At 40.8% G+C, this 12,618-nt stretch overlaps 1 protein-coding gene across 1 annotated transcript in view; it reads right to left on the bottom strand.

Annotated features, from left to right (window-relative positions):
• The window catches only part of Specc1l (sperm antigen with calponin homology and coiled-coil domains 1 like), a 143,298-nt gene that overhangs the window by 74,914 nt on the left and 55,766 nt on the right, over positions 1-12,618 (bottom strand). Inside the window, exons 6-7 of the mRNA XM_090320687.1 lie at positions 7,969-8,042; positions 3,263-3,438 (exon numbers count right to left, since the gene is read on the bottom strand). Of these exons, the coding sequence (XP_090176813.1) occupies positions 3,263-3,438; positions 7,969-8,042 (250 nt within the window). The remainder of the gene's footprint in view (positions 1-3,262; positions 3,439-7,968; positions 8,043-12,618) is intronic.

Here is a 12,618-nt window from a genome sequence, read left to right as displayed (position 1 = left end):
AGGCACAAAAGGACCTGAGACTCTTATCACCAATTAACCTCTAGAAAATGAGAAGTGGGGCTTGGCTCAAGGGTAGAGTGGTAGCCTTGAGCTGAAGAGCTGAGGGACAGTGCCCAGGCAAGTTCAAGTTCCATGACCCACAAAAAAAAAAACAACAAAAAAAAAGTTGTTAAGACTCCTATCTCAATCAATAAGCTGGAAAGAGTACAAAGTACAGGTGTCCTATCAGTTACATGGGAAGCATAAATAGAAGACTCTCAATTCAGGATACTCATGGCAAAAATGGAAGACCCTAGAGCTGGAGGACTGCGTAAGTATGAAGCTCCGAGTTCAAACCTTGGTACAAAAAATTTTTTTTAATTAAAATAAAACAGAATATGGGGCTGGGAGTTTGGCCTAGTGGTAGAGTGTTTACCTAGCATGCACGAACACCTGAGTTCAATTCCTCAGTACCATATACATAGGAAAAAGCCAAAAGTGGTGCTGTGGCTTAAGTTGTAGAACTCTAGCTTTGAGAAAACCCAAGGACAGTGCTTAGGCCCTGAGCCCAAGGCCAGGACTGGCAAAAACAAAGCAGAATATACAATATACATAAGCTACTCCAGGCACAAGTAGCCTCATGCCTACAATCCTAGCTACTCATAAGGCTGAGATCTGAGAATCATAATTCAAGGCCAGCCCAGGCAGAGTTTCTGAGACTCTTATTCAGGAAAAAGCCAGAATTGGCACTGTGGTTCAAGTTGTAGAATACTAACTCTGAGCAAAAGAACCTTAAGGACAACCCTAGGCTGAGTCAAGCCCCAAGACCAGCAAGAAGGAAGAAGGAAGGAAGGAAGGAAGGAAGGGAGGGAGGGAGGGAGGGAGGGAGGGAGGGGAGGGGAGGGGAAGAGAGGGGAAGAGAGGGGAGGGGAGGGAAAGAGGGAGGGAGATATATTAGCCAGGCACAGTGGCTCATGCCTGTAATCCTAGCTACTCAGGAGGCTGAGATCTGAGGATCATGGTTCAAAGCCAGGCCAGGTAGAAAAGATATTGGAAGTGGGGCTGTAGCCATAGGGCTATAGTTCTAAACTTGAGCAACAAAGCTCAGAGACAGCACCCAGGCCCTGATTTCAAGCCCCAGGACTTGCATAGAAAGAATAGAATAGACAAAATAAGACCCTATCCTGAAAATAACTAAACCAAGAAGGCTCACATGGCTCAAGTGGTAGAATGCCTGCATAGGAAGCTCAAAATTTTCAGTTCAAACCCCAGTTCCACCAAAAAAGGAAAAGGAAAAGGCCTAACAAACTGTTAGCATTATTATGAAAACATTGCTTATTGAATGGGTCCTGTGAAATCACAAGAGCCTACAAAATTACTCTTTTTTTTTTTTTTTTTTTTGCCAGTCCTGGGCTGGAGCTCAGGGCTTGAGCACTGTCCTTGGACTTTCTCAAGGCTAGCACTCTACCACTTCCGGCTTTTTGCTATGTATGTGGGGTACAGAGGAATCAAACCCTGGTCTTCGTGCATGTTAGGCAAGCACTCTACCACTAGGCCAAACTCCCGGCCCCCAAAATTACTCTTATACAACAATTGTTGTACAAGATGCTGCTTCTTTTGGAAGGCAACTTGTTTTAAACATATATCACAAAGACTGATAATGTTTTAGGAGCCAATGGTATCCTTTAAGAGGAAAATTTCAGAGCTAGGTATGTGGCTCAGTGGTAGAGCTTAGGCATATATAAGGCCCTGAGTTTGATCTTCTATGGTCCCCAAAATTACAAAAATAAAAATAATTTCCATCACTCATCACAACTCCCAAATAAGGCATTTCTGATAATATACAGAGAAATGAAAATAATGAAGCTTTGTATCAACAGAGGACCAAAAATCCCTAGTCTCATTCAAATTCTACTTATGGAAGCCACTGAAAAAATATTTAGCAATACTTTTCTCTGGGATATACACTAAGACTAGGGATTAATAAAATAAGGCAGTCAAAGGTATCCTACTTTTTAAAACTTTTTCTGACATCTAAGAATTACTCAAGGAATAATCCAATTTGTAATAACACAAAACTGCTTTCCCACATCTATGGATGGTGACTTATTGTAGAGTTCAGACACATCATGATGGTCTCCCATCTAGTAAACTTTATACATTTCCAATGTTATCTGTTTGATGAAGAAAAAATGTAGTACTGATATATGACTGAAACAAATGGACATTCTGAAACAAATGGACATTCTTCAGGTAAGAGGCCGAGAGAAATTCGCTTTACATTCTTTACTTAGGGTTCTAAATTACTAGCTAAAGTGAACTGGCCATTGCTCTAAACGTTTTAGAGGTACTATCTCATTTACTCCTTATAATACTGTAAAGTAGTATTGTCTCCACTTCAAAGATGAGAAAACTGATGCTGCTGAAGGAAATTAAGGTTGCTGGCTCAGATCAGATCTAGCTGATAAGAAGCAAGGAACATCTCCGAATGGAACACAAGTCTACCATAATTTAAAGAAAAACTTGCCAGGAACCAGTGGCTCATATCTGTAATAGTAACTACTTAGGAGGCTGAAATCTAATGATCAAGGTTCAAAGCCTGCCTGGGTAGAAAAGTTCATAGCCAGGCACAGTAATTCAAGCCTGTAATCCTAGCTACTCAGGAGGCTGAGATCTCATGGTTGCGGTTCAGAGCCAGCCCAGGCACTAAAATCTCTGAGACTCTTTAATTAACCACTAGGAAACTGGAAGTGGTGCTGTGGCTTAAGGAGTAGGGTAGAAGCCTTGAGCTGAAAGCTCAGGGACAACCCCTAGGCCTTGGGTAGGACAGTAGACTTGAGAAGAACTCAGGAAAAGTGCCCAGGCCCAGAGTTTAAGCCACAAAAAAGTTTAACCAAAAAAAGAAAAAAAAAAGTTCATGAGACTCTTATCTCCAATTAACCAGCAAAAGGCCAGAAATAGAGTCTAGAGTACCATCCTTGAGCAAACTTAAGGGAATATGCAAGACCCTGAGTTAAAGCCCCAGTATTAGCACAAAAACAGAAAAAGAAAAAAGGAACAACAGGACTGGATCAATGGTAGATAAACAGAAGACCATAAGAACAGTTTTAAATCATCTGCCTCCAGAGTTGTTGACCAATAACACAGAAAACAACTCTGAAAGATTCATAAACTGCAATATTTTACAGATCTCATAAAAATGAGACACAAAAAGTTATCACTAAATTGGTGTTGAAGTGTTTTCTATTGGAATACAGTACACAAGTAGTTTCTCAGAACATACTTGCGTGACTTTATTTCCTCCAATTCTTTTGTGAGTTTTTCATTTTTTTCTTGGGCCTCATGCAATCGGCGCTTCAGATCACCAATCTCTTCTTGGGCTTCAGATTTAATGTCATTTGCAATGACTACTGCAGTTTGTAAATCAGCTTGAAACTGCCGCCATTCTGCAGATTCCTCCTATATTAAAAAAAAACTAAATGTTAGCTGGGCCATGTTGGGTCACATCTGTAACCCTAGCTATGCAGGAGACTGAGATCTGTGGATCAATGTTCAAAGCAAGTCTGACCAGGTAAGTCCATGAGAGTCTTATGTCTAATTAACCACCGAAAAGCCAGAAGTAGAATTATGGTTCAAGTGATAGAGTGCTAGCCTTAAAGAATAGTGCGAAGGCAGCTGGGCATGGTAGCTCACACATGTAATCCTAGCTACTCAGGAGGCTGAGATCTGAGGATGGCAGTTCAAAGCCAGCCCAGGCATTAAAAAACATGAGACTCTTATTTCCAATTAATTACTAGAAAAGGGGAAGTGGGGCTGTGGCTCAAGGGGTAGGGAGGTGGCCTTGAGCTGAAAAGCTCAGGGACAACGCCCAGGCCTAGAGTTCAAATCCCATGACGCCCTCCACACACACACACAAAAAGAATAGTGCCAAGGCTCTGACTTATAGCCCCAGAACCAGAACTACCCGCCCCCCACCACACACACACAACCTAAAAATAAAAATCTAAATGTTAGCCCTGTACTGGTAGCTATGCCTATAATCCTAACTACTCAGGAGGCTGAAATCTGAGAACTAAGGTTTGAAGCCAACCAGAATAGGAAAGTCTGAGACTCTTTTCTCCAATTAACCACCAAAAAGCCAGAAATGGAACTATGTTCAAGTGGTACAGTACTAGTCTTGAGCAAAAAAGCTCTGGGATAGCATCCAGGCCCTGAATTTGAGCTCCAGGACTGGCACAAAGAGATGGGAAAAAAAGTTTATTTTCAAAAGAAAACAAAGATGGTTTAAAAAAAAACTGTGATTATGTGTTATATGTCTATAGAGTCATAAGTTTTTATGTCTATGTAGTTGTGTTTATATTTCCAATACCATTGCATTGGGTATGTAAATATTGAGTCCTCGTCTTGTACTGTTTGGATCTAATACCCACATATTAAGGATACCATGCGCCTTTTGTTCCTTTGGTTTTGTCTCACTCAACATGATTCGCTCTAGATTCATCCACTTCCCTGCGAATGCCATTATTTTATCTTCTCTGTTGGCTATGTAGAATTCCATTGTGTATATATATATCACATTTCCTGTATCCATTCATCTGCAGTAGGGCATCTGGATTGTTTCCATTGCCTGGCTATTGTGAATAGTGCAGAGATGAACATAGCTGAGCAGGTGTCCTTATAATATCCTGGGTCATGCTGTTCAGGATAGATGCCCAGAAGTGGTATGGCGGGATGGTAGGGAAGGTCTATTTTCAGTTCTTTAAGAAACCTCCACACTGCTTTCCAGAGTGACTGAACTAGTTTACATTCCCACCAGCAGTGTCGTAGGGTTCCTTTTTCTCCACAACCCCGCCAGCAACTGTCATTGTCTGAGTTCAAAATCTTGGCCATTCTTGTTGGGGTAAGGTAGTATCTTAGGATTGTTTTTATTTGCATTTCATTTATGACCATGGATAATGAACATTAATGCATATACTTTTCTATCATTTTAATCTCTTCTTTTGATAAGTCTCTCTTTAGTTCCCTTGCCCATTTAGTGAATGGTTTGTTGGGTTTGGGGGGGGATTAGTTTCTTGAGTTCCCTGTAGACACTGGATATTAAACATTGGCCAGATGTATTATTGGTAAATAGCTTTTCCCAGTTCGTTGGCTGTCTCTCTACTTTTGTGGCTATGCTTTTATCTGTGCAGAAACTTTTAATTTTTAGGTAGTCCCATTTATCGAGTCTCTCTCCAATCTGTTGTGACCCTGGGATTCTGTTCAGGAATCTTTTGCCTGTGCCTATGAGTTCCAGTGTCTCTCCTACTCTATCACGTAGCATGCTTCACGGTTTCCGGTCTGACATTAAGATCTTTGATCCACTTTGAGTTAATGTTTGTGCATGGCGAAAGGCTAGGGTCAATTTTTAGTTTTCTGCATGTGGCTGCCCAGTTTTGCCAGCACCAATAATTGAATAGACTGTGTTCCACTGCATATCTTTGGCTCCTTTGTCAAATACAAGTTGACTATAGGTATGTGGTTCTATTTCTGAGTCATCTATTCTGTTCCATTGATCTTCTGGTCTATTTTTGTGCCTTTCCATGCTGTTTTTGTTATTATGGCTCTATAGTAAAGTTTGAAGTCTGGTATTGTAATACCACCTGCATTGCTCTTTTGCCTAGAATTATTTTTTTTTTTTTTTGGCCCCTTTCTCTTTCTGGCCCCGCTCGCTCCGGCCCTGCTCGCTCTGGCCCGGCTAGGCCCCCCTTTCTAGCTCAGGCCCCGCTCGCTCCGGCCCGGCTAGGCCCTCTTTCTAGCTCAGGCCCCGCTCGCTCCGGCCCCGCTCGCTCCGGCCCTGCTCGCTCCGGCCCCGCTTGCTTCCGCCCGGCTCGCTCCAGCTTGCTCTTGGCCCCGCTCGCTCCGGCCCGGCTAGCTCTCGCTTGCTCCTGGCTCTGCTCGCTCTGGCCCCTTCTCGCTCTGGCCCCACTCGCTCCGGCCTCGCTGGCTCTGGCTCGGCTCGCTCCCGCACGCTCCGGTCCTGCTCGCTCCCGCCCCGCTCGCTCCGGCCACCACTCGGTTGGGCTCTGTTCACTTCAGCTCAGCTCGCTTCTTTCGCTCTCTGTCGCCGTCGCAGTCTTGTCTCTGCCACTTTTCCGGTTTTTGGTTGTGTCTCGTCTCTGCCACTTCCGGCTTGGTTGTGTATGTGGGATACCGAGGAATCGAACCCGGGTCTTTGTGCATGCTAGGCAAGCACTTTAACCACTAGGCCAAACTCCCGGGCCCCTTGCCTAGAATTATTTTGACTATTCTAGGTCTTTTCTTGTTCCATATGAATCTTTGGATTATATCTTCTATTTTAGTAAAGAATGTCTTTGGGATTTTGATGGGGATTGCATTGAATTTGTATATCAATTTTGGCAGTATAGCCATTTTCACTATATTGGTTCTCCCTAGCCATGAGCATGGGATGTCTTTCCATTTCCTGGTGTCCTCTTTAATTCCTTTTGTTAGGCTTTTATAGTTTTCCTTAAAACTATAGTTTTATAGTTTTGCATTTTTGGTTAAGTTAATTCCTAAGTGTTTTATTCTTTTGGGGGCTATTGTGAATGGGATCATTTTCTTGATTTGGTCTTCTGTTTGTGTATTGTTGGTGTACAAGAAGGCTACTGACTTTTGAAGGTTAATTTTGTATCCTGCCACTTTGCTAAAGTGGTTTATTAATTCTAGGAGTTTGGGAGTGGAGCTTATTGGGTCACTCAAGTAGAGAATCATGTCATGTGATGACTTTTTTTCATCCTAGAGAATTGCTCTGATCTGTTCCTAACCAGTAACACAACTATTATTAGCAAACCTGTCCTTAATAAAGGGAAGATTAGGTGATCTGCTTACTAAGGCATCAAGCAAAGTGTTCAATAAATAGAGAATAACATTAAGCTTTTCAAAGCAATCTTACAAAATTCAATATCAAAACTCTAGAGCTTGACCTCCAGAAAGCTCAAGAAGGTATATAAATGGTATGTGACCCATACAGTGAAAAACTATAAATATCCTGACATCAAAAACTAGTAGAAAAAAAAGAATCAAAAGTAAAGGAAAAGGAAGAGGAAGCCAGAAGAAAAACATTGGACTCAATATAGGCAGACAAAATTATACAAAGAGGCAGTGAGGAGCTGCATGGTGTGCTACTTCCCACAGTCACGGAGGGTGCGGTGGGCCTGGGTGGAGAAGGCTCCCCATGGCCACACCTCCAACACAGCCTCCGCTGGGCCACCCCAAGCCCTCTTACCCGCAAAGCCATTTTTGTCATCATGAAGGTAGCCTGAGCAACTGCAACAAAACCTAAACTCTAAAATTAGTATATAAGCTGGTCAAATTCATACACAGCAAAATACCATGACGTATGTAACAAGGAGGCTGAAAAAAGGTGAACATAGTCAAAACAGACTGTTTGCATGTATGAACGTGGAACAACAGAATCTACTGAAATTATTTTAGGGAGGAGGATGAGGAGAAGGGAGGATTAAAGAGGGGTGAGAATGACGGCGTTGCAAATGTGTGGGACAGGGACATAACTCAGTGGGGCAAAGCGTTTGCCTAGCAAGTGTAACGTCCTGGGTTTGATCCCCAGTCCCCCAAAAAAGGAAAGACCCCTCCATAAAATACAGTTTTTAGAGTTCAAGCCCCAAGACTGGAGGGGAAAAAAAAGAAAGAGAAAGAAAGAGTCTTGGGAAGCTTTATAATTAAAAGCTTAATAGTTTTCTTCTATCCAAATACACAAGGATCCTAAATTTATTCTCCTAAAACTTTCACCCATAAATTACTAGTACTTAATTCTACCCCCAAATATAGCATCCGTACCAATTTGAAATGATAGCACTTACAATCTACTCAAAGCCCAAAGGGACCCATACAACACTGTATTTACCGCTTAAGGTAAATGATAGGTCAATGACATCTCAAATTGCAGAAAACGTTTTCACAACTAGGCAATACTCAAAAAGTTTATCTTACCCGAAGTCTCCTGTGGAGTGTCTTGATTTCTCTTTCCATGTCATGCTTTTGGTCCTGGAGCTTTTTAACTGTGTCTACAAAGACAAAAAAAATTAATATACTTAGAAGCATATTAAATACATATGTGTACACATATGAGGAAGGAGATAGGCATATATTCAAATAAACTGTCCTGCCTGAAGACTTTTTTATTCTTTTTTTTTAAGTTGTCAGTCATGGGACTCGAACTCTGGGGCCTGGGTGCTGTCCCTGAGCTCTTTAGCTCAAGGCTACCACCCTACCCCCTTGAGCTACACTGCCACTTCTGCTTTTCTAGTGGTTAGAGATAAAGAGTCTCACAGACTTTAGTGCCCGGGCTGGCTTTGAACTGTGATCCTCAGATCTCAGCCTCCTGAGTAACCAGGATTACAGGCATGAGCCAAGCCCAGAGACTTTCTTATTCTTTTTTTATTTTTTTATTTTTTGCCAGTCCTGGGCTTAAGCTCAGGGCCTGAGCACTGTCCTTGGACTTTCTCAAGGCTAGAACTCTACCACTTGAGCCTCAGTACCCACTTCTGGCTTTTTCTAAGTATATGGTACCAAGGAATTGAACCCGGGTCTTCGTGCATGCTAGGCAAGCACTCTACCACTAGGCCAAACTCCCAGCCCGACTTTTTTATTCTTAATTCAGAACTTTGAAAGTAAAAAGACATGTTCAATACAAGTATTCAGTAATATTACTTCTAAGAAAAATACCAAGTTATAATTTCTAGATGAGTTTCTCAGTGTATTAATTTTGCAACAAAAAGTTAATTAAAGTTAATTTAGAAACATATACATTGTTGGTATAAAAGGAATCAAAACACCATGCCTGTTATTAAAAATGTAGTTGCAGGCTGGGAGTTTGACCTAGTGGTGGAATGCTTGCCTAGCATGCATGAAGATCCAGGTTCAATTTCTAGGTACAACATATGTAGAAAAAAGCCGGAAATGATGCTGTGGTTCAAGTGGTAGCCCACTTGTCCTTGAGAAAGCCCAAGGACAGGGCGTAGGTCCTGTGCTCAAGCCCAGGGCTGGCAAAATAATAATAATGATAATAATAATAATAATAATAATAATAGTAATAATAAATTCCAGTGTGACAAGAAATTATTCAACTAATTATTCAATACTCAACAAGCTGACAAATTAAGTATCTGTAATGGTAGCGGTAAAAATAAAGCTAAATTGCAGGGCACAGTGGCTCACACCTGTAATCCTAGCTTCTCAGGAGGCTGAGATCTGAGGATTAAGGTTCAAAAGCCAGCCCAAGCACAAAAGGACCTGATACTCTTTTTTTTTTTTTTTTTTGGCACCAGTCCTAGCACTGTCCTTAAGCTTTCTTAAGGCTAGAGCTCTACCACTTGAGCCACAGCACCACTTCTGGCTTTTTCTATGTATGTGGTACCGAAGGACAGTGCCCAGGCCAAGTTCAAGCCCCATGACCCACAAAAAAAAAAAAAAATTAAATAAAAAAAAAAAGCTACATCATACTGTACTTGAAGAGAGTTTCTGTTCTAAAATACACATGGAAGTGCAGGGACAAAGGGTGAACAAATGAAGCAGAGGTTCTCCCTAGACACTGTAGAAAATGAACTCTACAACTTGTGGGGATGGAAGGGAAAAACTGGAAGCAAGTGTAGGGAAGAAGTGACATAGTCTAAAAGTACTTTTTACCTGACTTGTAGAACTGCAATCTCTTGGTATATCACTTCTATAGTAACTATTTTAATGCTAAAAATATTAAAATACACATCTATAAAGAAATACCTTAGGGGGGAGGGAAATGGGGACAAAACCATGAGGAGTATCAATGTGTGAGAAGTAAAGCACCCACTATCTGGCCACTATAACGGTAACCCCTCTATACATTACAATAAAAAAATTCAAAAAAACACCTTAGGAGGGCATTACTGTACATCCTCTATACTATCTGTCTCACAGCTGTAGATCCAACTCTTTCTTGTGGTTAACCATCAGAAAAGGCATTTACATATTGTGATTAACACATCCTTTACTTACTGATTTTTGCCTACTTCTATAGTTTGCTGATATTATTTGTCTGTGTTCCAAATGTGCCTTACAAAGCTTGGTGGTAACATGTTGCTAACGCCATTACCTTTCTTTACACATCTGCCTCTATCATGAAACCAAACAAGGTAGGAGTGTCTGGTAACTTCCCAACCCCAGCATGCAGCATGTAACAGTCCTTTAAGTAAAATTAAAGATCCAAGCATGGTGGCTGAAAGAAGAGGGATTCTAAGTTTGAAGCCAGCTTCTGCTATAATGATAATAATGAGACCCAATCCATACATACTCACACAGAAAAATGTACAAATATACAATGTGGGAGTGAGTGGTAAGAAAAAGCAATAGTGAAATCATTGCCTAGGATTCAGTGTCATCCTAACTATAGACAGACATGGTGCTTTCTGAATACATACCTTTCTACCTCAGTCCTTATACATAGTAAGCATATATTTACTGCAACAATCTATATTCAAAAACCAATCATCTGAGCTAGGAGCATGGCCTAATGGTAGCGTGCCCGCCTAGAGTTCATGAAGCCCTGGGCTTAATTCTTCAGTACTAAGGACACTAAAAGTATCCCTATTTTCCCTATGAAATATGTAATGTTATAAATGACAAGATGGCTAGATGGAGGTGGCTCATGCCTATAATATTAACTCTTCAGGAGGCTGTAATCTGAGGACTGAAGCCAACCTGGGCAGGAATCTATGAGACTCTGACCTCCTATTAATCACCAAGAATCAGAAGTGGAGCTGTGGCTCAAGGGTAGAGCACTAGACTTGACACATAGGCCTTAAGTTAAAACTCTAAGACCAAAACACACACATACATACACACACATACACACACGATGATTTCTACAAATGAATTTATATTTACATTCTTGTTTTGAAGACTACTTTAACAAAACTACCATTTAATCTAGTACCACGAAAAAGGTGCTAGAGGTCTCACTCTTAACTTGGGAACCTCTAAATGTAATTTCCTGCCTCTCCAATTTCCTGGGTGTGAGGGACACTGCCACCTACTGTCTTCAAGTTAAATTCTAGCAAAGAACAGAAATAGTCTATCTCCTTTTTCAATTATAAATTATACTTCTACCTTTACAGTGTTGTTTTTATTCTAAAAATCAAATAAAATGTTATTCTCATTCTTAAACTAACTTTGTTGTAAACAATTCTGGGCTTGTTTAATAATAAAGCTCATAACAATTTAATAATAATGGACTCAATCTTTTCACGACAAATCAAGAGCAATCCACCTATCAATCATGCAGATGTCCCCAATCAGTTACCATGGGCATAGGCTCAACTTGTTATTTTGGGGGGCACGAGATAAAATCCATAACAATCTTTCTAGCCATTTGAATGCCCAGAGAACCCTTAGGGGACTGGACCATGCTTAGAGATGCTTGTAATTCTCACTAAACTATTTTTAGAGGAAGGGAAAGAATAAGGGTAAACAATATTAATAAGTTTAGGAACAGGCTAGGTAGTGTGTCAGACACCTAGAAACAGTTTTATCTTCAACCCAAGATTCTTGACACAGAAGACACAGATAAGTTTCAAATGAACCATATGCTAATTTAACTTTCTAACTTAACTTTATTTTTCCACAAAAAGTAGGTACATTGTTTTTCTTCATTCTAGTTATTCACAATAAAAAGCCTGGAAAAGCCAGACACTGGTGGCTTATGCCTGTAACCCTATCTACTCAGAAGGTTGAAATCTGAGGATAATGGTTGAAGTCAGCCAGGAAAAACAAATTCAAAGGACTTCTATCTCCAATTAACCAGTAAATAGCTAGAAGTGGAAGTATAACTCAAGTAGTAGATATAGTACCAGTCTTGAGTATAAAAGCTAAGGGAGAGAACTCAAGGTCCTTAGTTCAAGCCTCATTACCAATCCACACATGCCTGCATACATGCATGTGCATACACACATACACACAGACCTGGAAAATAGAAGAGTAACAAAATGAGATAATTCCTTATTTGTGTTTAAGCCTTTCCAAGTTCTTATGCTTCTTCAGCTTTGTCTTGCCTTGTTTTTCCCCCTTTTCTCTGAGATCAGTCTTGTTAAATTAGCCAGATTAGCCTCGGGCTCACACAATCTTCTCCCTTAGCTGTCTGACTAGTATTATAATGAATGCTATACTCATGGCACCACCTGGATGTATGCATCTGGATGCATACAGAGCATTTCACCAAGTGAACATATCACAATTTGCTTCGGCAAGCTCCAACAATCAGTTAAAATCATTTATTATAGGGGCCAGGAGTTTGGCCTAGTGGTTAAGGTGCTTGCCTAGCATGCATGAGGACCCGGGTTCAATTCCTCGGTACCACATACATAGAAAAAAGCCGGAAGTGGTGCTGAGGCTCAAGTGGTAGAGCTCTAGCCTTGAGAAAGTCCAAGGACAGTGCTCAGGCCCTGAGCTCAAGCCCAGGATTGGCAAAAAAAAAAAATCATTTATTATAAAAATGAGCATCTTCACACAATTGTTTAGATATTATCTGGAGAACAATAATTTCAACAAGAAGAAGATGGGCCATTTGAAATTATCAATAGGATTCAAATCAGCACATTAAGAGCTTCTATA

Source organism: Megascapheus bottae, chromosome 28 (genome assembly GCF_031878675.1).
Source record: "Megascapheus bottae isolate mThoBot1 chromosome 28, mThoBot2.hap1, whole genome shotgun sequence".
In the NCBI taxonomy this organism is placed as follows: domain Eukaryota; kingdom Metazoa; phylum Chordata; class Mammalia; order Rodentia; family Geomyidae; genus Megascapheus; species Megascapheus bottae.
This window is presented reverse-complemented; position numbering and strand designations above follow the sequence as displayed.